This window comes from Sus scrofa, chromosome 9 (genome assembly GCF_000003025.6).
Source record: "Sus scrofa isolate TJ Tabasco breed Duroc chromosome 9, Sscrofa11.1, whole genome shotgun sequence".
In the NCBI taxonomy this organism is placed as follows: domain Eukaryota; kingdom Metazoa; phylum Chordata; class Mammalia; order Artiodactyla; family Suidae; genus Sus; species Sus scrofa.
In genome coordinates, this window is record NC_010451.4 from 60,689,960 (window position 1) to 60,715,524 (window position 25,565).

The 25,565-nt window shown below is 45.5% G+C and overlaps 2 protein-coding genes across 5 annotated transcripts in view; one reads left to right on the top strand and one right to left on the bottom strand.

Annotated features, from left to right (window-relative positions):
- Positions 1 to 25,565, top strand: part of JAM3 (junctional adhesion molecule 3) — a 109,735-nt gene that overhangs the window by 60,715 nt on the left and 23,455 nt on the right. Inside the window, exons 2-9 of one of the 2 annotated variants that reach the window (XM_003130087.4) lie at positions 12,295 to 12,360; positions 12,831 to 12,944; positions 16,212 to 16,364; positions 16,786 to 16,988; positions 17,738 to 17,837; positions 18,849 to 18,978; positions 19,066 to 19,120; positions 19,457 to 21,825. In XM_003130087.4, the coding sequence (XP_003130135.2) occupies positions 12,295 to 12,360; positions 12,831 to 12,944; positions 16,212 to 16,364; positions 16,786 to 16,988; positions 17,738 to 17,837; positions 18,849 to 18,978; positions 19,066 to 19,120; positions 19,457 to 19,492 (857 nt within the window). In that variant the 3' untranslated portion in view covers positions 19,493 to 21,825. Of the gene's footprint in view, positions 1 to 12,294; positions 12,361 to 12,830; positions 12,945 to 16,211; positions 16,365 to 16,785; positions 16,989 to 17,737; positions 17,838 to 18,848; positions 18,979 to 19,065; positions 19,121 to 19,456; positions 21,826 to 25,565 lie in introns of those variants that run through there. The other variant, XM_021063173.1, reaches the window with a different exon arrangement.
- Positions 22,457 to 25,565, bottom strand: part of NCAPD3 (non-SMC condensin II complex subunit D3) — a 73,492-nt gene continuing 70,383 nt past the window's right edge. For 2 of the 3 annotated variants that reach the window (XM_021063170.1, XM_021063172.1), the window contains 2 exons: positions 23,176 to 23,383; positions 22,462 to 23,096 (listed from right to left, as the gene is read on the bottom strand). In XM_021063170.1, coding sequence (XP_020918829.1) covers positions 22,991 to 23,096; positions 23,176 to 23,383 — 314 coding nt within the window. In that variant the 3' untranslated portion in view covers positions 22,462 to 22,990. Of the gene's footprint in view, positions 23,097 to 23,175; positions 23,384 to 25,565 lie in introns of all 3 variants that reach the window. The other variant, XM_021063171.1, reaches the window with a different exon arrangement.

The following is a 25,565-nucleotide window of genomic DNA, read 5'->3' on the forward strand; positions in this document are numbered from 1 at the left end:
TGTTAGAGCTTATCCACGAATTTGGCAAAGTTGCAGGATACAAGATTAATACACAGAAATTGATGGCATTTCTATATACTAACAATGAAAAAGAAGAAAAGGAAATTAGGGATGCCATGCCATTTACGATTGCATCCAAAAGAATAAAATACCTAGGAGTAAACCTACCTAAAGAGACAAAAGACCTGTACTCTGAAAACTACAAGCCACTGATGAAAGAAACCAAAGATGACACAAGTAGATGGAAAGACATCCCATGCTCGTGGATTGGAAGAGTTAGTATTATCAAAATGACTATACTACTCAAGGCAATCTACAGATTCAATGCAATCCCTATCAAATTACCAAGGACATTTTTCACAGAACTTGAGCAAAATATTTTAAAGTTTGTTTGGAAGCACAACAGACCCAGAATAGCCAAAGACATCCTGAAAAAGAAAAATGGAGCTGGAGGCATCAGGCTCCCGAACTTCAGACTATATTACAAAGCAACAGTCATCAAAACTGTATGGTACTGGCACAAAGACAGAAATACAGATCAGTGGAAGAGGATAGAAAGCCCAGAATTAAATCCACGCACCTACAGCCAACTAATCTATGACAAAGGAGGTAAGAATATACAATGGAGAAAAGACGGTCTGTTCAATAAGCAGTGCTGGGAAAACTGGACAGCCACATGCAAAAGAATGAAATTAGAACCCTCCCTAACACCATACACAAAAATAAACTAAAATGGATTAAAGACGCAGATATAAGACCAGACACTATAAAACTCTTAGAGGAAAACATAGGCCAAACACTCTCTGATATAAATGACAGCAACATCTTCTCAGATCCACCTCCTGGAGTAATCACAATAAAAACAAAAATAAACAAATGGGACCTAATGAAACTTCAAAGTTTCTGCACAGCAAAGGAAACCCTAAAGAACACAAAAAGACAACCCACAGAATGGGGGAAAATCTTTGCAAATGAATCGACTGACAAGGGATTGATCTCCAAAATTTATAAACACCTTCTGCAGCTCCATAGCAAAAAATCAAACAGCCCCATCCAAAAATGGGCAGAACATCTAAACAGACAGTTCTCCAAAGAGGACATATAGATGGCCAAAAAACACATGAAAAGATGTTCAGCATCACTCATGATTAGAGAAATGCAAATCAAAACCACGATGAGGTACCACCTTACACTAGCCAGAATGGCCATCATCCAAATTTCTACAAACAAGAAGTGCTGGAGAGGGTGTGGAGAAAAAGGAACCCTGCTACACTGTTGGTGGGATTGTAAATTGGTGCAACCACTGTGGAAAGCAGTCTGGAGATTCCTCAGAAAACTAAACATAGAACTACCATTTGATCCAGCAGTCCCACTTCTGGGCATCTATCCAGAGAAAACCACGACTCGCAAAGACACATGTACTCTGATGTTCATTGCAGCACTCTTTTCAATAGCCAAGACATGGAAACAACCTAAATGTCCGTCGACAGAGGAGTGGCTCAAGAAAAGGTGGTACATACACAATGGAATATTACTCAGCCATCAAAAGAACGAAATACCAGCATTTTTAGCAACATGGATGGACCTAGAAACTATCATGCTAAGTGAAGTCAGCCATACAATGAGACACCAACATCAAATTCTTTCACTGACATGTGGAATCTGAAAAAAGGACAGAACAACTTCTTTGCAGAACAGATGCTGATTCACAGACATTGAAAAACCTATGGTCGCAGGAGGAGACAGTTTGGGGGGTGGGGGGATATGCTTGGGCTGTGGGATGGAAATCGTGTGAAATCAGATTGTTATGATCATTATACATCTACAGATGTGATAAATTCATTTGAGTAATAAAAAAATGAAAAAAAACCACTTTTTAAAAAAGGCAGAGGATCGAATAAACATTTCTCCAAAGAAGATATACAAATGATTAGTAAACACATGAAAAGATGTGCATTACTAGCCTTTCAGGAAATGCAAATCAAAACCCTAATGACACACCCATTAGGATGGCTATTATTTTTTTTAAGGAAAAGTACAAATGTTGAGGATGTGGAAAAATTAGAACCCTTATGCATTGTTATTGGGATCATAAAATAGTGCAGCCACTGAGGAAAAGTTTGGGGGTTCCTCAGAAGGTTACACATAGAATTGCCATTTGATCCTAAGTATATATACCAAAGGGTTGAATGTAGGGTCTCAAACATATATTTGTACACCCTCTTCACAGCAGCATTATTCACAGTGGCCAAAAGGTAGTAACTACCCAATGTCTGTCAACAGATGATGGATAAACACGACATGGCATATAGTCGGCCCTCTGTGTCTACAGGTTCCATATCCATGGATTTAACCAAACCCAGGTCCAAAATTCCATAAAGTTCCAAAAGGCACAACCTGAGTTTGCCTCGTTCTGGCAAGTATTTACAAAGCATTTATATTGTATTGGGTATTATAAATAACCTCGAGATGACTTAAAACAAGTGAGAGCAGAGTTCTCTTGGGGCATGGCAGTTAAGGATCTGGCGTTATCACTGCAGTGGCTTGAGTTGCTGCTGTGATGCAGGTTTGATCCCTGGCCCAGGAACTCCCATATGCCATGGGCATGGCCAAAAAATAAATAAATAAAGTATGGATATGTGTAGGTTATATGGAAATACTATGTCACTTTCCATGAGGGACTTAAGCCTGCATGGGATTTGGTATTGAGGGGTGTCCTGGCACTGATCCCCTGAAGATACCGACAGACAGTTGTATAGGTACATTGGAATATCATTCAGCCCTAGGAAGGAATGGAATGCTGCCCCATGTTACACGGATATACCTTGGAAATACCACACTGCATGCAATAAGCCGGACAGTAAATGATAAATGCTGTATGATTCCACTTTTGTGAGGTCCCCAGAGTAGGCGCATCTTTCGGCAATGGCATCGAGGTGCTCAGGGGCGGGGTTGCAAGAGGGGAGCTGTTGTCTACTGGGGGCAGAATTTCTATTTGGATGACAAGCTGTGGAGATGGCTAGTGGTGCTGGCTGCACACGCTGTGGAGGCACTCAGTGCCCTGAGCTATACCCATAAAAGTGGCTAAGTGGTATACTTTGTGTGTTTTTTACCAGAATAAAAAGTATTTTTAAGTAGGGATTATGGTGAAAATGTGGGAAAAGTGGAAAACACAGTGAGGCTACGGGGGTGGGGGGCCCCGTGTCTCACATTCAGTTGTCAATCTCTGAGATAAAAGTGCCACCCTTTTGTCACCGACTCTGATTTTCTGTGTTCGTGAACCTTCACTTGGGTAGAAAGAGCAGACTACCCACTGCTGCTGATTTTTAGCCCAAAAGAAAAGCGTCAAACATTATTGTTCAGTGAAAGCACTGTAGAATTATTCCTCAACACATTTCTGTTCTCCCTGTGTATTTTGATCACAGATGCAGTTACACAGTTGATTGTTATAACTGCGTATTCACTGAAGGAATTCAGGAGACTTTACATAACTTTTTTAATGTAAGCTTAAATAGTTGTTAAGCATAAATTTCTGGTATATTGTAAATATCAGCTCTTTGAAACTGTTACTTCACCTTTTATTTTTGGCTGTGCCCTTGGCATGTGGAAATTCCTGAGCTGGGATCTAACCTGAGCCACTACAGTGACAACGGCAGATCGTTAACTGGCTGTACCACAAGAGAATGCCTTACTTCATTCACTTTTTTTGTGCACCCAGTAGCTTCCAAATGTCATACTGATTTCACTGTCATCATTTTAGAAATAGACATGTTCTACAATTTCATGTCGAAACAATTATAGATTCGCAAGACATTGCAAAGTTAGCACAGCATGGTCCAGTGTACTCTGCTATGTATAAAAACATTTGGAAAGAAAACTTTCCTGTGATGAATTTCTGGTCCAGCCCAACTCTAGAAAACGGTTTGTTAGTTTCTTAAAAAAAATTAACCGTGCCATAACATAACAGGAGGGTTTGTGCTCTTGGGTGCTTGTCCCAGAGAAAAGGAAACTTATGTTCGTGCAAAAGATTGCACACAAATGTCACGGCAGTTTTATGCATCACAGCCCCAAACTGGAAACAACCCAGACGCCTTTCCGTGGGTGAGTGGTTAAACAGAGTATGGTGCATCCACGCTGTGGAGTGCTGTTCAGCTGGAGAAAGACACAAACTGTTGTTGGATTGATTAAAAGTCTTTATTCTTTCATTCTTTTTTGCAGCAACATGGATGGACCTAGAGATTATTATACTAAGTGAAGTAAGTCAGAGAAAGACAAACATCATATGAGATCGCTAATATGTGGACTCTAATAAAAATGGTGTAAAAGAATGTGCAAAAAAGAAATGAACTCAAATACTTAGAAACCAAATTTATAGTTGCCAAAGGGGTGACGTGGGAGGGGGCATAAATTAGGGGGTTGTGGTTGACATATACACACTACTTAAAATGTATAGGTAACAAGGCCCTACTGAATAGCACAGGGTAATCTTAATACTATACAATAACCTAAATGGGGAAATAATCTAAAGAGGAATGGACATATGTATATGTATAACTGATTTACTTTGCCACACACCTGAAACAACTTGGTAAGTCAACTAGACTACAGTGAAGTTTATATATAAAAAAGGCTCTATTCTGAATGAAAAAGCCTCAAAAGGCCACCTACTGTGCATTTCCATTTATATAGCATTCTCCAGATGACAGAATTATAGCAATGGGGAACAGATTAGTGGCTGCCCAGGCTGGGGGATGATGAGGGGCTGCATGGGGGGGGCTTTGGTTATAGAAGAGGTCTGTGTCTTGATTGCAGTGGTGATTACATATGAATCTTCACATATGATAAGTAACATCAAACTATACACATGTCAGTTTTTGGTTTTGATACTGTGTTATAATTACGTAGGAGCATTGAGGGAGCTGGGTGAAAGTACACTGATCACATTAAATGAATACATGCTGAAGCATAAAATACTTGGAACTTATACACCTGCTGCCAGAGGGGAGTCTTATGTTTGGCTCAGAGGTTTTGAATAGAAACAGACAACTATACATATCTTGGATTTCTTCCAAGTCCGATATTTGTTTATTTGTCTGTCTGTTGAGGCATTTGGAGGTTCCCAGGCTAGGTGTCAAATCCGAGCTGTAGTTGCCCTTACACCACAGCCACAGCAACATGGGCTCCGAGCCTCTAGTCTGTGACCTACACCACAGCTTATAGCACTGCCAGATCCTTAACCCACTGAGTGAGCCCGGGGATCGAACATGCATCCTCATGGATACTAGTAGGATTCCTTGCTGCTGAGCCACAATGGGAGCTCCCAAGTCCGAGATTTAATAACATATTCCAGGATGAATAAGAGCTCTGAGAACGAACTGAATTCAACCAAATGACTTTTTTGGAAAACTCAGGGAGACCCAATCTAGAATATAAAAAATAGATTTACTCGGCAAACACTTTTGGAGTACCTGCTAAATACCATTCCATGCTAGAACTGAAGGTATAAAGGCAAGTACTTATGATACCTGTTTCTTTGTACTGGAATGTAAGCTCCAAGAGGGTGTATGTAGATTTTTTTTTATTCATGTGTGTTTTATTCATGTACTAATGTTTAGGCCAGTATCTGGCTTATAATAACCACTAAATTGGGAGTTCTTTTGTGGCACAGTAGGCTAAGGATCTGCATTGCCACAAACTTCCACATGCCATGGGCGTGGTCCAAAAAAAAAAAAAAAAGCAGTAAATAAAAAGTTGCTAATGACTGCATTGTCCCAAAGAGCTTGGAGTCTGATAGGCAAGCGGAGGTGGGTATGAAATTAAAGAGGAACAATGACATGTGCTATAAAGGTTTTTCCCTTTTTCTCCTTCATAAAACCCTTTGCTCAGTCTTAAATCACCTCCATGTATTTTGATAGCACCGCAGGCTGGTGTGTTTCAGGAGCTCAGCCCCCAGCACTGGGTAGTATCCAGATGGTCCCTGTGATAACCTCAGGTGTTGGGTTCGAGGTTTTCCATCCTCACAACCCTGTTCTGTCACACAGGTATTTTAAAGTGGGACCCTGGGCTGTTGGGGTGGGTGAGGTAAGGCATGTAACTGTTTCTGATAATGTGAGAAAAAGAATGTATATGTGTGTGTGTGTGTGTGTGTGTGTGTGTGTGTGTGTGAGAGAGAGAGAGAGAGAGACTGGGTCATTTTGCTGTACAGTAGAAAATTGACAGAACACTAAACCAACTGTAAAAAATAAAAATCATTTAAAAAATTATTTAGGAGCAGCAGGACATGCTGAGGGGCCTCGGCCGATCTAGGGACCCGCAGTCGTGAAACATCACTTCACGAGCCCTGCACTTGCCTGTGTGGGCCTGTCTCCTAGGACTGGCACAAGCAGTGGCCGTGGCACCTACCTCAGGTGGCAAGGCAGGAGAGTCAGGCCAGGCCTCTGTGGGGCATGGGGTGCACTTACCTCCCCCCCATAGCATAAGGGGAGAAAAGAGGTGATCCTTTCTGTCATCTGGGGCTGGGTTATGTTAGCTCCTTTTAGGTTGTAAGAAACAAGTTGGCTTAGTTTACCAGAGAGGCTTGCTGTGAGGAGCTAGCCCCTGTGAAAATCTGACCTTTGCAGATGGCAGACTAACCTTAGTGTCCCCGCCTTGTCCTCTGGCTCCCCTGTCGCCAGCTCTGCATCTCAGCACTTAGATGAGTCTGCTGATCTCCTCAGGCCCTACTTCAGCTCTTTCTCCTGTCTGTAAACTCGGGTTTATTTTTATTTCAGTCACCTTAATACTTCTCAAGAGAAAGGCTCAGATTGGATTGTCCTATCATCACCTTGCTGGGTGAAGCTGTCATGACTTACCTCTGAGGCCCCTTTAGATGGCCTTGGGGTAAGAAGCTGATCTCTGGACACGGTCATTTGTGAACCACAGGTTCAGGGGCTCCTCCGCTTAATTAGAGTAATTGCATGGAAGAAGTGTCTATGGTTATTTTCATAGAGGAAACTTTGTGGCCTTGGTAGACACCCAGAGCGTCTCACTCCATTAATGCATCCTGGGATCAGTGGAAAGCACTGCACCTGCCTGGGTGTGTTTCTCCAAAAGACTAGTGCGTGGCTGCAGAACAAAACCAGGTGGGTGCCACTTACTCTTGGTCTGCGACCTTTTGTGGAAGTGACTGTTTTAGAAACTAAGGATAACTCAGGTATATTGTACTTCTGATTTTCATCTCTTACATTGGATTCTTTAAGGCTTCTGAAATAATTAATGAAGTCTTACTAAATAAGACAGAAAGGGTCAAAATATATACTTGGAATATGTGCATGTAGCTAAACCATTAAATAAGATTTAAAAACAAAAGAATGGGTTGTTGTGACCTGTAGCTCAGAGTATAGTCTTCACGTTCTCTTACCCGCTCTAGTAAGCTAAGATCCAGAGACCTTAATAAGGCTTAATGTAGGAGGGCCTTCACTGGGGATGGTTGATTTTAGAGGTCAAGTAGCTGAAGAATGACAGTGTGGTCATTGTACATATATGTGGTCAATGTACCTGCTTGATCTTCTCGCTGAGGAAATTGACTAAGACATTTTGAGACCATGAGAACTGATTTCTAATGTTTAAACACCTGGAGATTCAGGTGCTAGTTTTGAAAGGGATGGCCATGCAAATAGCATATCTTGATTTCCATTAATAGTGTCATTCAGCTCAGCATCATGAAAATCACCATGTTGTTCTTTTTCTTATTTTACCAAAGACTGATGAAAAGCGTTTAGTGGTTGGGAATCTCAGGTTAGATAAATGGCTAATATATCGAGGTGGTCTCTTTAGCTGGTGGGTAACTGTAGCCAGGGTGTCAGTGCCATCCTGTGGAGGAAGGTACCAGGCACCAAGGAAGAATGACAGGAGGTCTTCTGTGGATCTGGGAGATGATGAAAAGATTAACGGTGATTTCTAAGGAAGAGATAATTCTTTTTTTTTTTTTTTTGTCTTTTCACCTTTTCCAGGGCTGCTCCCACGGCATATGGAGGTTCCCAGGCTAGGGGTCTAACCAGACCAAAGCCACAGCAATGTGGGATCCCAGCCGCGTCTGTGACCTACACCACAGCTCACGGCAACGCTGGATCATTAACTCACTGAGCAAGGCTGGGGATTGAACCCGCAACCTCATGGTTCCTAGTCGGATTCGTTAACCACTGAGCCACGACGGGAACTCCAGGAAGAGATAATACTTAAAAAACTAAATTGAAGTACCATTGATTCATAACATTATATAGTTTCATGTATACAAAGTTTGTCTACTTCTGTATACACCACAGAAACTTACCACCAAAAGTTTAGTTTCTATCTGTAACCACACAGTTGACTCCCTTCGCCCATCCCCTCACTCTCTGATAACCATTACTCTCTTCTCTACATGTTATAGTTTGGTTTGGCTTGTTCATTTATTATGTCATTTTGTTTTTTATATTTCACATATAAGTGAAATTATATGGTGTTTATCTTTCTCCATCTAACATTTCACTTAGCATAATATCCTCAAAGTCCATCCATGTTGTTGCAAATGATAAGATTTCATCTTTTTTATGGCTAAATATTCCATTCCACACACACACACAAACCTGCTCCCCATCTCTATCCATTTTTCCATTGATGGGCAATTAGGTTGCTTCCATATATTGGCTACTATAAATAATATTGTAATGAACATAGGGGCACACATATCTATAATAATTAGTGTTTTTGTTTTCTTCAGATAAATCCCCACTACTGGAATATCTCAATCATGTTGTAGTTCTAGTCTTAATTTTTTGAGATCTCCATACTATGTTCCACAGTGGCCGCACTGATTTACATTCTCATCCACAGGAAACAAGGGTTCCCTTTTCTCCACATCTTGCCAACACTTGTTATTTATTTATTTTTTTGCTAATAGCCATTCTGACAGATATGATGTAGTTTTGATTTGCGTATCCCTAAAAATTAGTGATGTTGAACATCTTTTCACATCTGTTGGCCATCTGTATGACTTCTTTGGAAAAATGTTCAGCTCCTTTGCTCATTTTTTAATTGGGTTAATTTATCGTGTTGCTGAGTTGTTTATGTTCTTTATGTATTTTGAGTATCAATGCCTTATCAAATATATGACTTGCAGATATCTTCTATTTGGTAGGTGATATTTCCATTTTGTTAATTGGTTTCTTTGCTGTGCAGAAGCTTTTTAGTTTGACGTGGTCCCATTGTTTATTTCTGCTTTTGTTTCCCTTGCTGAGGAGACATATATAGAAAGATATTGCTAAGATTGATGTCAAAGGCATACCACCTATGTTTTAGAGTTTTATGGTTTCTGGGCTTACATTTAAGTCTTTAATCCATTTGGGGTTGATTTCTGGGTATGATGTAAGATAGTCGTCTAGTTAAATTTTTTTTTTCTTTTGCCTGTGGCTGTCCACTTTTCCCACACCATTAATTGAAGAGATGTTATTTGTTCCTTTGTTATAATTGTTCATATATGTGTGGGTTTTTTCCTGGACTTTTGATTCTGTTCCATTGATCTATGTATCTGTTTTTTTTTTTTGTTTTTTTTTTTTGCTAGTATCATGCTGTTTGGAGTACTACAGCTTTATAATATAGTTTAAAAACAGGGAGTGTGATATCTCTAGGTTTTTTTCTTTTTTCTTAGGATTGTTTGGCTAGTTGGAATCTTTTGTGGTCCCATATAAATTTTAGAATTTTTTTTCTATTTCTGTGAAAAATGCCCTTGGGATGTTGATAGGGATTACCCTAAATCTGTAGGTTGCTTCATGTAATATGAATATTTTAACAATGTTAATTCTTTTAGTCCATGAATACAGAATATCTTTCCACTTTTTGTGTCTTCTTCACTTTCTTTCAACCATGTCTTAGAGTGTTCCCATTGTTGCCCAGTGAACATGAACCTGCCGAATATCCATGAGGAGGCAGGTTCAGTCCCTGGCATCGCTTAGTGGGTTAAGGATCCAGCAAGCTGTGGCGTAGGTCAAGGATGTGGCTTGGATCTGCATTGCTGTGGCTGTGGTGTAGGCTGGCAGGTGTAGCTCCTATTTGACCCCGAGCCTTGGAACTTCCATAAGCCTCACTTTCAGCCCTAAAAAGCAAAAACAAAACAAAAACAAAAATCAACGTCTTATGGTTCTCAGTGTATAGTTCTTTTACCTCCTTGGTTAAATTTATTCTTAGGTATTTTATTCTTTTTGTTCCTATTGTAAATGGGATTGTTTTCTCTTTTTATGGCTGCACCCACAATACATGAAAGTTCTCAGGCCAGGGGTCGAACCTGTACCACAGCAGTAACCTGAGCTGCTGCAGTGATAATACTGGATCCTTAACCCACTGTGCCACAGGGAACTCCTGGGATTGTTTTCTTAATTTCTGTTTCTGCTAGCTCATCATTAACGTTTGGAAATACAACAGATTTCTAGATGTTGATTTTGTAAATTGCATCTTTACTGAATTCATTTGTTACTTCTAATAGTTTTTTGGTGGAGTCTTTAGGATTTTCTTTTTTCCTTTTTTTTTTTTTTTTATTGCCGAACCTGAATATTTGGCAGGATTCACCAGTGAAGCTGTCTGGTCCTGGACTTTTGCTTAGGGGGAGGTTTTATTACTGTTTCAGTCTCCTTACTAGTGATCAGTCTATTTATATTTTCTTTTTTCTTTTTAATTTTATATTAAAGTATAGTTGATTCACAGTGTTCCTTCAATTTCTGCTATGTAGCAAAGTGACCCAGTTATACATACATATATATACACATTCTTTTTTTCATACTGTCTTCCATCATGTTCTAACTTAAGAGATTGGACATAATTCCCTGTGCTGTACTGTAGGACCCCATTACTTAGCCATTTTATGTAGTAGTTTGCATCTATCAACCCCAAACTCCCGTCCATCCCACTCCCTCTTCCTGCCGCCCCCCCCGCCCCGGCAAACACAAGTCTACTCTCCATGTCCGTGATCTGTTTCTGTTTTGCAGATAGGATCATTTGTGCCATATTTTAGATTTTATGTATAAGTGATACCACATGGTAGATGTCTTTCTCTTTTCGACTTACTTAGTATGAGGCTGTCTAGTTGCATCCATCTTGCTGAAAATGGCATTATTTTGTCCTCTTTTATGGCTGAGTAGTATTCCATTGCATGTATGTACCATATCTTCTTAATCTATTCATCCAATGGGCATTTGGGTCATTTCTATATCTTGGCTATTGTGAATAGTGCTGCAATGAATATAGGGGTGCATGTATCTTTTTCAGTGAAAGTTTTGTCTGCATATATGCCTAGGAGTGGAATTGCTGGATCATATGGTAGTTCTATATGTAGTTTTTTGAAGTGTCTCGGTATTGTTCTCCATAGTGGTTGTACCAGTTTACATTCCTACCAACAGTGAAGGGGGGTTCCTTTTTCTTCATATCCTCTCCAGCATTTGTTATTGACTTGTTAATGATGGTCATTCTAACTGGCATGAGGTGGTAACTCATTGTAGTTTTGATTTGGATTTTTCTAATAATTAGTGACGTTGAACATTTTTTCATGTGCCTGCTGGTCATCCGTATGTCTCTGGAGAAATGTCTATTCAGGTCTTCTGTCCATTCTTTAATTGGGTTGTTTGTTTTTTTGCTGTTGAGTTGTATAAGCTGTTTATATATTTTGGAGATTAGGCCCTTGTCAGTTGCATCATTTGCAAAGATTTTCTCCCATTCTGTGGGTTGTCTTTTCATTTTTTTAATGGTTTCCTTTGCTGTGTAAAAGCTTTTGAATTTAATTAGGTCCCATTGGTTTATTTTTGTCTTTGTTGTCATTATTTTATGAGAAGGATCAAACAAAATATTCCTGAGATTTATGTCAAAGAGTAGATTTTCTTTATGATTCAGTCTTAGAAAGTTGTATGATTCTAAGAATTTGTCCATTTCCTCTAGGTGTTCCAGTTTTTTGGTGTATAGCTGTTTGTAATATCCTCTTACAATCCTTTGTAATGAAGTACATTCTTAGAGGAAGAGTTTTGAAAACTCTAGGAGGTTTGTTCTGGGACTAAGAAGAAAAGTGCACTCTGAGAATTCTTCTCTTCCTTGGAGTTCCTTCCAGTGAGGTTCAGACTGAGGGAAGCAATCACCCTGCTGTGTCTAAGCGACTTTGTTTGAAATGTGATATTTTTCTATCCTCTGTGATTAGTGATTGTAGCCTCTGTGAAGGGAAAATCTGACTTTGGTTGTGGGTTCTCTGCTATATTAGAGTTGTATCGTCTCTGATTTTACTTTTCTTTTTTCCTTCAGGCTGCTTGACAGGGGCCGTGAATCTCAAATCCAGCAACCGAAACCCAGTGGTACAGGAATTTGAAAGTAAGTACTAGGGAGGCATTCAGCGAATGGGCACTACTTGGTAGACTTGCAGCCAGTGAGGGACAGAGGCCCACGGATGTTTCATGTCCAAAAGCTGGAGGTGGGGGTGGGGTTTCTTAGCGGACACGGTGCCAGGATAGCACTGCTTCAGTAGCCTCTGGGGAGCTCTGCAGGCTTCCTGTTGGCTAAACTCTGATTCCTGGCCTAGCTTTGCATTTACACAACCAACAACATTCTTATATACAAGAATATATATCAGGGGAAGCATGTACTCTCTTTAGTAAAAGTCTCTGCTAATCATCTTAATTGTTTTTCTGGCTAAAATTAAAGTCTCTTGGAGCCTGGAGCTAGCTAGATTTTTAAACTGCAGGACAGACCTAAATAGATGTAGCTTGCAGGGTCTGAGTATACAAGTTAACCTAACATTGCTCCACAAACACTAAGAGTTCTTTTTTTCCTCTTCTCATTAGGTGTGGAACTCTCTTGTATCATTACGGATTCACAGACAAATGACCCCAGGATTGAATGGAAGAAAATTCAAGATGAACAAACCTCATATGTGTTTTTTGACAACAAAATTCAGGGTATGATCCTGTGGTCCTTTCCTTTGTACAGAAGGCCCAGGCATGCATTTGTGGCCAAGACTTTGCTCTGACTGGACCTGTGTGTGTGGCCAGGATTGGTTTTCTGTCTTGTTTTACTTATGGAAAATTCAAGCTTGCAGTAGTGAGAATGGTGAAGGGAGCCTCCCTGAACGTGTCACCTGGTTCAGTAAATATCACTTTGTCAGTTAGAGTTTTAGCCCACATGCAGCCATCATTTTGAGGTATCAGAGGAAGGTTTTCCTATGCCACTTCCCCATCATGACCCACAACATTATAAGCTAAATGACTTATAATGAACCCTACGGAGCAGCAGGAGGAAAGCAGTGTCCACTGTGCTCCTCCTAGGAAGGCAGTCAGCTGGATGTCAGCACCCTCGCATGACAGGGGCAGCTCAGTGGTCAGGGGATGCTTCCCCAGGAGTGCCATCCAGGCGGAGGTGTCAAGGGAGGTGAGCTGGTCAGGCGGGGGCTGCAGGCAGGGGCTGGGCCAGGAGCACATGCAGAAGAGTGGAAGCAAAGTGAGCTTCTAGGAGGAACCGCAGGCTCAGCTGTGAGCCAGGCGAGGGCAGGAACTGAGGCCCCAGGCGCTTGAAAGCTCTCCCCAGGACACCGAGGTGGTTGCTCTGCAGGGCAGGGCCCAGTTCGGGATTCTTCTGCAGAGGCCAGGAGTGAGGCCAGGGTCATGTGGAGAGAGCTGAGAGGAGCTGAGATGGGGTGGGGCGGTTACTCCCAGGGAGCAGTGTGTGTGAGGGGGTCAGCACAGCTTCAGAGGTGATGGGGCAGAAGGCCACCACAGGCCCTCTGAGAACTGACTGGAGGTTTCAGGGAAGGGAGGGAGGCTTTGTGGAAACAACCGAAGCCCCTGACCTTTCTGCCTCAGCTCCCCCACATCATCAGGGGTCATGGGCTCTTAGAAATAGCTTTGTTTTCCCACAGTGTCCTCCCCGCCTCTCATTTTTTGTAGAGATGGAATTGTTACTCTCTGGCAGCCTCATTGGGCGATTCCTGATGAGCCCTGACCGGGTGGGAATGTGTTTCTGGGAATTAAACACCTTCCTCTTGGAGGGGAAAGGGGAGGGGTCCGTACCATACAAATTAGAGGCCTGGACAAAAGCTTGAAGCTCATGGTCTCCTGCTTTATGCGGATTTGTCTTGACTGTTTCCTCATATGGTGGACATTCTGACCCCGATGACGACCAGATGACAGCCTTCCCCGTAGAAAGCACCTTTGGAAATGTTCGTCCTCTTATCACGAGCCTTTTGCTGTGGTTATTACGTTCTGGTAAATCTTTCCTATACTTGTCACCAGTTGGCAGGTTTAGTAATAATTCAGTCCTCATTTTTGTGTCAATTTTTTTTCGAATTCCTTCCCTATTTGTCACTGCCTGGGATCTTAATCCTTTGAAAAGAGTTACTATGTCTTTTAAGTGTTTTAATTGAGATACAGTAATTCATATTCTGTTTTGAAGTGTGTACTGGGTTAATACATTCAGCAAAGATAATGTGACCACAATGTCAAATTCCAGCACTTCTTCCCCTCCACAAAGAGACCCTGTGTCCACCCCGTTTCTCTGTCTGGCGGCCCCCGAGCTACTTTGTCTCTGGATTTGTCTGTTCCGGATGCTTCCTATAAATGGAATCACACAGGATTTGGTCCTGGCTTCTTTCACTCAGCATATTGTTTTCAAGGTTCATCTGTGCTGTAGCAAGTGTCTGTTCTCTGTTCTTTTTTCTATCAGTGAATCATATTGTTGTAGATATGCCACATTTTATTTTATTTTATTATTTTGTTGTTGTTGTTGTTATTGTTGTTGTTGCTATTTCTTGGGCCGCTCCCCGCGGCATATGGAGGTTCCCAGGCTAGGGGTTGAATCGGAGCTGTAGCCACCGGCCTACGCCAGAGCCACAGCAACGCGGGATCCGAGCCACGTCTGCAACCTACACCACAGCTCACGGCAACGCCGGATCGTTAACCCACTGAGCAAGGGCAGGGACCGAACCCGCAACCTCATGGTTCCTAGTCGGATTCGTTAACCACTGCACCACGACGGGAACTCCAATATGCCACATTTTAAATCCATTTCATCCACTGCTGTATATTTGAGTTGTTTCCACTTTCTGATTGTTACCATGATATTCATAAACATTGTACCAGTTTTTGTGTGAATGCAATTTTGCACTACTTGGGAATAATGGCCAGGAGTACAATTGCTGGGTTGTTTGATGTCACATGGATAATTTTTTAAAGAAACCACCAAACTGTTTCCCACCATGGTGCACAGTTTTATGTTCCCTCAGCAGTGTTTTCTCACGTCCCCCAAACACCTGGGTGATCCATCATTTTGATTCCAGCCATCCTAGGGGCTGTGAAGCGGTAGCTTATTATGGTTTCAATTGGCATTTCCCTGGCAACTAATGATGTTGAGCATCTTATGCTTATTGTGTATTTGCCTATCTTTCTGGAGAAATGTCTATTCAAATCCTTAGTCCATTTTTAATTAGGTTGTCTATTTATTGAGTGGCAAATTCTTTATATACTAGTATATTAGTCCTTCATCAGATATATGATTTGTAAATACTTTCTCCCATTCAGCGGACCATCTTCTCACTTGCTTGTGTTCTTTGAAGTACAAAAGTTTTCATTTTTGTTTTGAATCCACCTGCAGCATGTGGAAGTTCCTGGGCTAGGGTTCGAACCCAAGCTGCAGTGACAACCCTGGATCTCTGATCTGAGCCACATAGGAACTCCTAAAAGTTTTAAATTTGTTATGAAAGTCTATCGAAGGCCAATATAACTTTGTGTTTGGGAGGAAGGGGAGATTTGTTTTGGTGTCATGTCTAAGAAATCACTAAGCCAAGGTCGTGCTTATTTACATCTATGGATTTTCCTAAGGGCTTCACACTTTCAGCTCTTGCAGTAAGGTTTTTGTTGTACATGGTGTGAAGTAGGGGCCCAGCATCATTCTCTTGCACCACTTGTGGGATGCTGGTTGTCTTTTAATGTTGTTTGCTTGACTTTTTTCTCTTTTAATGGTGAATCCTTGCTGGGAATGATGAAAAGGAGATGAGGCCCTAACAACAGAGATGCAAGTACCGAGTCCTGTTACAGTTCAGGGGCTCCCTTGATGCTCAGCATCTACACAGGAACAGACAGGGACACCAGATGGTGGCCCCAGGACCCACCTCCTTCAAGTGGCAAAGGTTTATTTGAAGAGTGCCTTAGTGCCCTTCGTCTTCTCCTCTACAGGAGACCTGACTGGCCGTGCAGAACTACTGGGTAAAACCTCTCTGAAGATCTGGAATGTGACCCGGACAGACTCAGCCCTTTACCGCTGTGAGGTGGTTGCTCGAAACGACCGCAAGGAGATTGACGAGATTGTCATCGAGTTAACTGTGCAAGGTGGGGGCACAGGGGGTCCAGAAGGTCCCGGCCCTCAGCTCAGCCTTCGCTTCATACCTGAGAAAGACCAACTTCTTTTTCTTCTGGAGCCTCATTCCTGAGAGTGTCACACGACTTAGGGCGAGAGGGAGGGCTGTGGAGGGTGGAAGCTGCCTGAGGTGGGTGGAAGGTGAGGAGGGAAGTGGAGCTTCTGCCTCTTTCCTCCATCAGTTGGAGGAGGTGGAGGCGGAGGCATCAGAGACGCTGGGGGGCGGGGGCGGAGTGGTTGCATGTGGCAGTGACCACAAGGGGGCGCGGCGAGCTGGGGGAGCAGGCCTGCCTGGGGATGGGCGTGCTGGACCTTCGCTGGCTTTCTGGGTTTTGGACATTTACTGCGGGACATGTTTGTGATTTTTAACCCCCGTCTGTGCTTCTTCTGCAGTGAAGCCGGTGCCTCCGGCATGCAGGGTGCCGCGGGCTGTGCCGGTGGGCAAGGCCGCCACGCTGTCCTGCCAGGAGGGCGAGGGCTACCCACGGCCGCACTACAGCTGGTACCGCAATGATGTGCCGCTGCCCACGGATTCCAGAGCCAACCCCAGATTCCGAAATTCCTCTTTCCTCTTAAACCCTGAAACAGGCACTCTGGTAAGATCTCTTCGAAGATGTGAGGATGCAGACGTCTCTGCCCTGGCAAGAGCTGTTATCAGGAGACAATAAGCTTTATAAGGCAGAGCTACAAAACCCTCCTTTCTAAACAGAAAAGTTCTAAGGGGGCACAGGCAAGAAGGGGGAGCTGGAGGGCAACAGTGACTGAGGACCAATGTTAGCTGGGTGGCTGGTGCTGTTGTCAGGGACAGAGTCAAGAGACAGGTGGGGACTTGCTGGCTGGCTGCACAATCGTGGTATCATGGAGACAACTTAAAAAGTCCTTCCAGGGAAGTTCCTGTTGTGGCTCAGTGGTAATGAGCCTGATGAGTATCCATGAGGTTGCGGGTTCAATCCCTGGCTTTGCTCAGTGGGTTAAGAATCTGGCATTGCCGTGAGCTGTGGTGTAGGTCGCTTGGATCCTGTGTGGCTGTGGTGTAGGCTGGCAGCTACAGCTCCAATATGACCCTCAGACTTGGGGGAACCTCCATATGGTATTGGTGCAGCCCTAAAAAGACAAAAGACAAAAAAAGTCCTTCCAGGCCACACTGAGATGTTTGAGGACAACCCTGCAGTGGAGAGGAAGAGGGCAGCGGCCTCGGGTGTGCCCACCTGTTCTGTGGGTTGCGGTCTGGGGCAGGGAGCCCCTTTCCTGCCAATCTACCCCAGAGCAAGGCTTGCTGTTTGCAGCGACACTCCCCTGCAGCCCCACGCCAGGTCCTTGCTCAGTTCTCCCGATCCCTGAACAGGTGTTCAACGCTGTCCACAAGGAGGACTCAGGCCAGTACTACTGCATCGCCTCCAACGATGCGGGCTCGGCCCGCTGCGAGGAGCAGGACATGGAAGTGTGTGAGTGTCTCTGCTGAGATTTCCCTACAGGGACAGTTAGGTTTGCAGTAGCCCTTCAGCCCAGACCCCTTGCATGGTTACATGGGTTCCAAGCGAGTCCACCAGGCCCAGTGGGCGGAGCTGGAGGATGGACAAGTGGGTCCTCGCCTCAGAACAGACCTTCCAGAGGGAACATGGTTAATCATGTAACTACTTAAGTTTCATCAACTCCATTTCTTTTGGTAATTGATAGCATTATTCAAACTAAAAGTTGTGTGAGGCCTCCAGAAATGTATCCAGTTTAGCCATTTCGCAGCTGAAACCCAGGCAGGCCTTGGTGCCAATAATCTTACCCTGTCCTGGTGATTCTTCCTCTAGGCTGTTGGTTCTAAAGGGGAGGCTGAGGGCAGGACGGGGGCAGATCCCAGGGTCCACCATCGGCTTTGCCCCAGACCTCCTGACTCTCTCAGGGTGAGCTTGAGAACCAACGTCATGATCAAAATTTCAAGTGAATCTCTAAATACAAATGCACTGACACTGGAGAACATGGTACCAGACAGGGCGTACTCCAAAGCTTCTGAGTTAGATGGCTTTTGTTGACATACCTCCTGCGTAGTTTCTACTGCATCTTTATTTGTGTGAAGGGTGAGCCCAGAGCCAGGGTCACCTGAGGGACAGCTGGTGGCTGTGAAACTGTGTTCCCACCTCATATTCCTTATATTTGTGCTTTGAAGTACCGCTTGACATCACACAGTTCACAGCAAAGGGAAGCCCTTAGAAATGTAGGAAGTTTTTTCTTCCTTAGGACTCTGTCTCCTGGTTCTGTCTTTGTGGTGTAACCATTTCCTCCAGTAATGATGTTCCAGGACGTGTTCAGAAGATTGGCACGCCCTGCAGGCCATGTCCTGCGGCTTAGCAGCTTTGGTGCAGCGAGTGGCTACAGCAGCCCATAGGCAGAGGAGCTTGGGTCACGGGAGAGGAAGGCGAGAGAGGCCAGTGGGTCAGTGTTTTCTCACCCTCCCCCTTCTCCAGATGATCTGAACATCAGCGGGATCATTGGGGGGGTCCTGGTTGTCCTGACCGTGCTGGCCCTGATCACAGCGGGCATCTGCTGTGCGTACAGACGTGGGTACTTCATCAACAATAAGCAGAACGGTGAAAGGTGAGCCCATCCTGGTGAAAGCAGCACAGTTCCAGCTGGCATTTCTGTGCTCCATGGGTACTCACTCATTCTCTCTCTCCTGTTCAGCTACAAGAACCCAGGGAAGCCGGATGGAGTGAACTATATTAGGACGGATGAGGAGGTAAGGAGCAGGGTCAGGTCAGACCTCACCAAGGATACCTAGAAACCACCGTGTCCCCTGAAGGGAAGATGACATTCCCCCAGAGAAGCAAGTGGCTCCATTGGAAAAGGTTTCTGAGCTCTGTCTGGAGCACGAGCTCCCCAGCCCTTCCCTCCGGGATGGGCATGTGGGCATTGAGTCCTTGGGCCTTGGCAGGCACTCCCTTCTAAGAGCCATGACTCTGTCTGAGCTGCTGCCACAAGCGTGCCCTGGGGAAGTGGAATTGGCTCCATTGCCACAGCCTGCTAGGCCCTGTGTGCTTGTGGGCTCCCCTCTAACCTGGCCTTGGCCTTGCAGGGCGACTTCAGACACAAATCCTCCTTCGTGATCTAGACAGCGGCGGGGCCAGGCACACATGCGGACATCTCCCTGGGGACCCTGCCAGGAGCAGCCCCCATGAGGGGGCGCTGGACATGTGCACAAAAGCTGTTTTGGCCAAAGTTGACTGCTACTCCTTTCGTACTTTTTAACAAGCCACATGAATAAAAAGAGTTTTCCTTGGGATGGGCACAGTCACCACGAGTCGAAGAACAGACCAGGTTCCTGAGGCCAACCCCACTGGCATCTGGGTGCCTTCGGGCGGGCACCATGGGCCCTGAGGAGCTGGTGATTTGCCTCTGGCTGTGGTTGGCGGTGAGCCCCATGGCTGGGGCACCACCAGCATCAGTAGCTGAGGGCTTGCAGAGGAGGTCAGAGCTTGAACCTCAGTTGCAATGACTTGGCTTCACCATGACCCCTAGGCCGCTTCCTCCTAAGGCTTTGCCATCACTGTCAAGGTGTCCATCTCGGGGAAATCTTCTTGGGTCAGCATTTTGTAACAGCAGCCCACATCAGGAAGGTAAATCACTTCTTAGCTGCAGGACCCTGCTCACCCAAGGAGGGTCCCAGTATTGAAGGAAAACCTTCATCTTAGGCTAAGTCTGAAATGGTACTGATATAATGTTCTGCTTTTCTATGGGTGTTTATTTTATAAAATTTACATTCTAAATTTTTGCTAAAGATGTATTTTGGTTATTGAAAAGAAAAATTTCTATTTAAACTGTAAATACTAGTTGTCATACGATGTGAAATAACCTATTTTTTTTTTTAAAGTTCCACTTAAGGCAGGAGCCCATGATGCTCCTGTTCAGTTGGAAACACCCTGATTAAGAGTATTTGAATCCAAGAACCTCCTCAAGGGGGCCTATTGGAGCACTTCTTTGCCCACAAGGTTTGGCATTTTGACACAAGAGAACTCATGTCTTCCACACAGCAGACCATGGTTGCTTAGGAGAAACCTTTACAAAGATTCCGATTGAGTATGCCGAGGTCTGTTTGCCTCTCTCCAGAAGAGAGGAGGAGCTCGAGGTTAGCTTGGAGCTGCCACTCCCTTAGGTTGCTCAGACTACCTCTGCCTAAACCCTCAGACACGTGTGTCCAGACGGTGTCAGCTGGTGCCCAGGCTCAGGCCGCTTGTCCTGCTCTGAGTAGTGCTGGCTCCCGATTCCCCAGGCCCTCCCAGCCCATCCATCTGTCACTGACGCCCAATGGTGATCAGCCCTGAGTGTGCAGGGGCTGGAAGGGGGTGTCCTCCATGTGCACCCCAGCCCAGCTTCCCTGGGACAGAGCCTTGTGGCTGCAGCTAGATGGTCATGAAACAGAGCAGCCCCACTGTCTGGCTTTTACATCAATGTACTTACCTGTGCCGTTCAGGAGAGTGTGCAGGGCCAAAGGCAGTTCTGAAGTCAACCTGTCACCTACCTTTATGTTTTTAAAGACCATGAACCCCGCTGCCCTCTTTGCCACGGAGGCAGCATAGGTCCTGTCTCACGAGATGTTCTGTGGTGAAGAACGGCAAGAAGGGCAGCTGGCAATAGCCCAAGGGTGGGCAGAGTGTGCCCAAGTCAGAGGCCGTTTCCACAGTGTGACAAAGGTTCTCCTCTGTCCAGAGGCCTTTGTTCCTTGAGAGTAAACATTCTTAGCCTCAGACAGGCTGCAGCATTAACTCCCCACATGAAGCCCTTGGGAGCAAAGAGCTGCTCAAGATGCCTCTGCCTTCACTGTGTCACAGGATGGTTTTTATGTAGAACAGTCATCTTGGGACTAAACTTTCAGTGTCTTAATTTTTATACTTTTGAGTTTTTTAAATTGAATACTTGAGACTTACGTTGACCTTTGAGTTGTGTGAACTTTACCATGGAGTATTCTGCAGAAGCAGGCAGCCCTCCATAATGCCGGGGTGCCCACCTTCTTCTGTATTTGTCTTGAAAGCGTAGACATGAGACTGTCCCTTCATCCTCAGCTCCCCTTGGTGGAGGGGGTAGTGCCCTTCTGTTCGTGGGGACGACTCTAGCTGCCATATTGATTGTCATAGCGATGGGGTGGTCTGACCTCCCTTCTTGTACCCTAAAACGTCCACCCTGGTGCCACGTGACCTGGCTCTGACAGTAGAGAGAAGCCAACATGGGGTCTTGGAGGTCTCTGCCTGTCACTGTAAAAACGCAGACAGAAAAGGAGCATCGTGTGATCTTAGGATGTAAATGTCACTGGAGACCAGAGGCCACATGAGCTGCTGCACTCTTTGTGTGGCTGCGGTCAGACACAGTGCCACAGACTTGTGCTACTAACACACCTGTAAGTTGGGATTTGTTAAACCTCATTCATAAAAGCTTCTAAAAAAAAAAAAATCACCTTGGCCTTTTGATTTCTGTCTGTCTCGTGTCATGTCAGGCACAGCCCCAGGTTTGAAGAGCTGCACGGAGGTGAGGGTGTTCGCTGAGGGGCAGCCCTGGGACTTTCATGCACATGTATCAGCTCACACACGGGCAGCCAGGGGTCACCTGACTTTCCACCCTCGCATCCATCGCATCATGTACAGAGGACACGCAGACAGCAACCCTGTGCTCTTGCCTCTGTAGAACTGGGATTAAAACATGAACCATCTTGAAGTCCCTGGTAGCCCAGCAGTTAAGGATCTGGCTTTGTCGCTGCAGAAGCTTAGGTCGCTGCTCTGGTGCAGGTTCGATCCCTGGCCTGCAAACTTCTGCGTGCCACGTGCGTGGCCAGAAAACCCCCATGAACCAACTGGCATTCTTTCTGGCCATTTCTGGACAAAAACAAGTGTTTTAAGGTTACCTGATGGTACTGACAGAGGAACCTAGGGCCGCTCCTCCAAGGGAACTGACCAGACAAAAGTCAGCACTGCCACTGCTCTGGTAAGAACGGTTCTTTTTTAAGCAGGAACTATTATATATTCTGTGCAGAGACAATGTCTGCTGGGAGGAGGCAGGCAAAGGCAAGGGCCAGAGGAACTGAACCTTAAAGACAGATAGAAGATTTGGCTTTATTCTTAAGGACTTCATGTCACTTAAATGACTACTGATTTATAAATATGAATACAAAAAATATTACAATCAAGATTTTGACATCAGATATGGGCAACTATGTACACAGGAAACTGAAACCAGATAAGAGAAGCTTGATTATATGAAAGAGCTACAGTATTAAGTTTTGTTCCCTAAGGAGTAGGATCTAGTTTATACCAATGGACCCAATTTTTTTTTTTTTTTTTTTTTTTTGCTGCAACTGTAGCACGTGTAAGCTCTCAGGCCAGGGGTTGAACCCGCGTCACAGCAGGGCCCTGTGAGCCATGTAGAGCTTGTGGACTTCTTTCAATGGAGTAGTTATACTATTAAATGGATAAGGCATTTCTCTAGTATTTTACAATTTTTAACCAGATATTTCATACAATTGAAAAGGTTGGCGAGCTATACAGGTGAACAGCTGGCAGCTGAGAACACATGTGAGCTCTGGTGCTCATAGTGGACGCATCCTGGGTGAGGGACGTGGTGGTCAGTTGGCCGTTTTCAGTGGGGCCTTGCGGCGTGACCTCCTGGGGGCTGCACTGTCCCTGCCTCTGGCGGGAGACGTCACGTTCCACTGCGCAGGCTGTGGGGGCCTGGGGGGAGTGGAAGCGGTCACCCTGGGGTAGGATGGTTAACAAGAACACATCTAGGCAGGGGCTTGGGTGAACTTACGTCATATCGGGCAGTGACAAACACAGGACGTCCCGCTGACCCTGAGCTTCCATGTCCTCTGACAGAGTCTCACATGCACCCAGGCTTCCCAGCTCACAAACACGGCTTGTGGGTCTGTTGGGAAGGGACTTGCCTTTGACTGGAAAGGGTGTCTGGGGTGAGCCTACACAGCTGAGCCCTGTTCCAAATGTGACATTCTGGATGGTCCCTGGATAGAGGGGAGATGACAAGGTTAACAGAGGCCTTCCAGGAAGAAAGGCTGAGCAAGGTCAGGTGTGGGGTTCTGCTGTGGGTCTGCCAGACAGGCCTAAGTCCCCCTGCTGACACCCCCATCCCACCCCCCAGCACTGGCGCTCACAGCCTTCGGCTTCTCACCTGTCACTTGTAGTGCCTGAGGCCTCACCTGCAGCTCATGCCTCCCTCTTGAGCCCCCCTTTCCCTCCCGCGCTCTCCCCATTCTCCCCTCACAGGCCACATCCCCTTCCCACCTGGATGCTCAGCTCAGACTCAAGCTCTGCTGCTACTAGTTGTGTGAGCTACTCTGAAAATCTCGAAGTTTCTTCACCTCTCAAGGGGAAACACACGTACCTCCCTTGGGGAGCTGCCAGGTTTAAATGAGATCATTCATACTATGCCCTTCACACAGTACTTGGTATGAGATAAATGCTGGAGAAACTGAGCCATGACTGTCATTTACTAGCTGGGGTCCCCCCATCACCTAAGGCAAGTGTGTGTCAAGATCTGCTTGTGCTTCTGTGCTCAGAGAGCCTGTCACCCCTCCACCTGGGCTGTACCTGATAGTGGGCTGCTGGTGCTCCTGCACAAGCAGCTGTCACCACACCTGCCAAGACAGCACAGGCTCTATATGTCCCCCAACACTGAGGGCAGGATCTGAGGAGAAACTCCTGGCTGTGCCAGGGTCCACTGGGATCTATAGGTGCTTCTGTGCTGCCACGGGCCTGAGAGCTGCTTGTGCTCCCTTAATAGGCAGTGGCAGAGGGCGTGTCTCCACTGCTGCCATTCATCCCAGGGTTCCCCACTCCTCTCTGGTAGGTCAGAGCCCCCTCCCAACACAGCCTGGCACAGCTCTCAGGCCCCGTGCCTGCTGAGGCTTAGAATCAAGGTAGCAGCGCCTTTGCTGCCCCCTTACAGCCTCAGAGAGATGCTACCTACACCCTGATTTTCCAGTTAAAATCTAGCTCTGAAAAGTCCTCATGTCCACTGGGCAGAACCACTGCATTCAAGCCGAGTGCAGCTGAGAGGTCCACAGAATCTGTTTATAAACCTGAGAGGACAGGATGGGCATTCTTTAGGTAGTAGCCCTCCTTTCTCCAAGAATTATCAGGAGATAGGAGACCTTCAGGCATTTCTTCATGGTCAGAATGAGGGGTGATCCCTAGGAATTTTATATTCAAGAGCCTCGAGAAGTATGTTGACCTGGGGACTCCCATTGTTCCAGTGCAGATCTGAGTGGTAGCAGCAGCAGGCTGCACATGCTGCCAGGATGGGTCAGGGACTCAGGCACAACAAGAAAACAGGAGAAGCCCCCTCTCCGTTCCTGCAGCACCTGGCACCTAACTGCCAGAACAGGAGCACAGGGGCCCCAGGCACAGAGCACACCCCACACTCCTGTTTCAAAGACAGGGATGTTTCATGTATATGACATCACCCTGTTCAACATACAGGAACCCAAAACTACCTCTGCTCTTGATGACAAAAACTCATAATTCAGGACACAAATCGTGTGTGTGTAGGGGTAGAAGTCCTGTTCGTCCGTTGGTCTCCTTTAAAAGGACAACTCGGATGAAATCATCTGTGTATTCTAAGAGCTCACAGGTAATAGAACCACCAGTAAGGAGCGAGAACATGGCAGGTACCCAATAGGTGGGCTGACAGAGCATGACTGCATCTTGGGGAACAGCTCACCTGCTCCTCCTGTTAACACCTGTGAACAGTACTGTGGGGGCCTTGGGGCTGCATCAGGAACCCCAGGTCTGCCACCCACCTGACCCCCTAACTCACCATCACAGGCACAGCCACTGAAGCCCAGGCCCCTGATAAGGTGAAGAGCAGACTGTTACAGACTAAGCAGGATGGGCAGTGAAGGACTGGGCAGTGTGGCGCCAGGGACACCTCATCTAGTCTGAGCATGAAGGGATGATGGCCGGGGGAGGGGCTCCAGCATGAGGACGTGTGGAGAGCAGGGCCACTGCACCCTTGGGAGGACAGCTGGTTGTGGGGTGCAGAGCCAGGAGGCAGGTGGAGGGAGACAGGCTGAGGCCCACAGGACATGCTAGGCAGGGCTGCACACACTATAGACACTCGACAGTCAGAACTTCTCCATATTGGAATAACTGTCTCAAAATAAGTTTTAAGATGTTTTTAGAAAA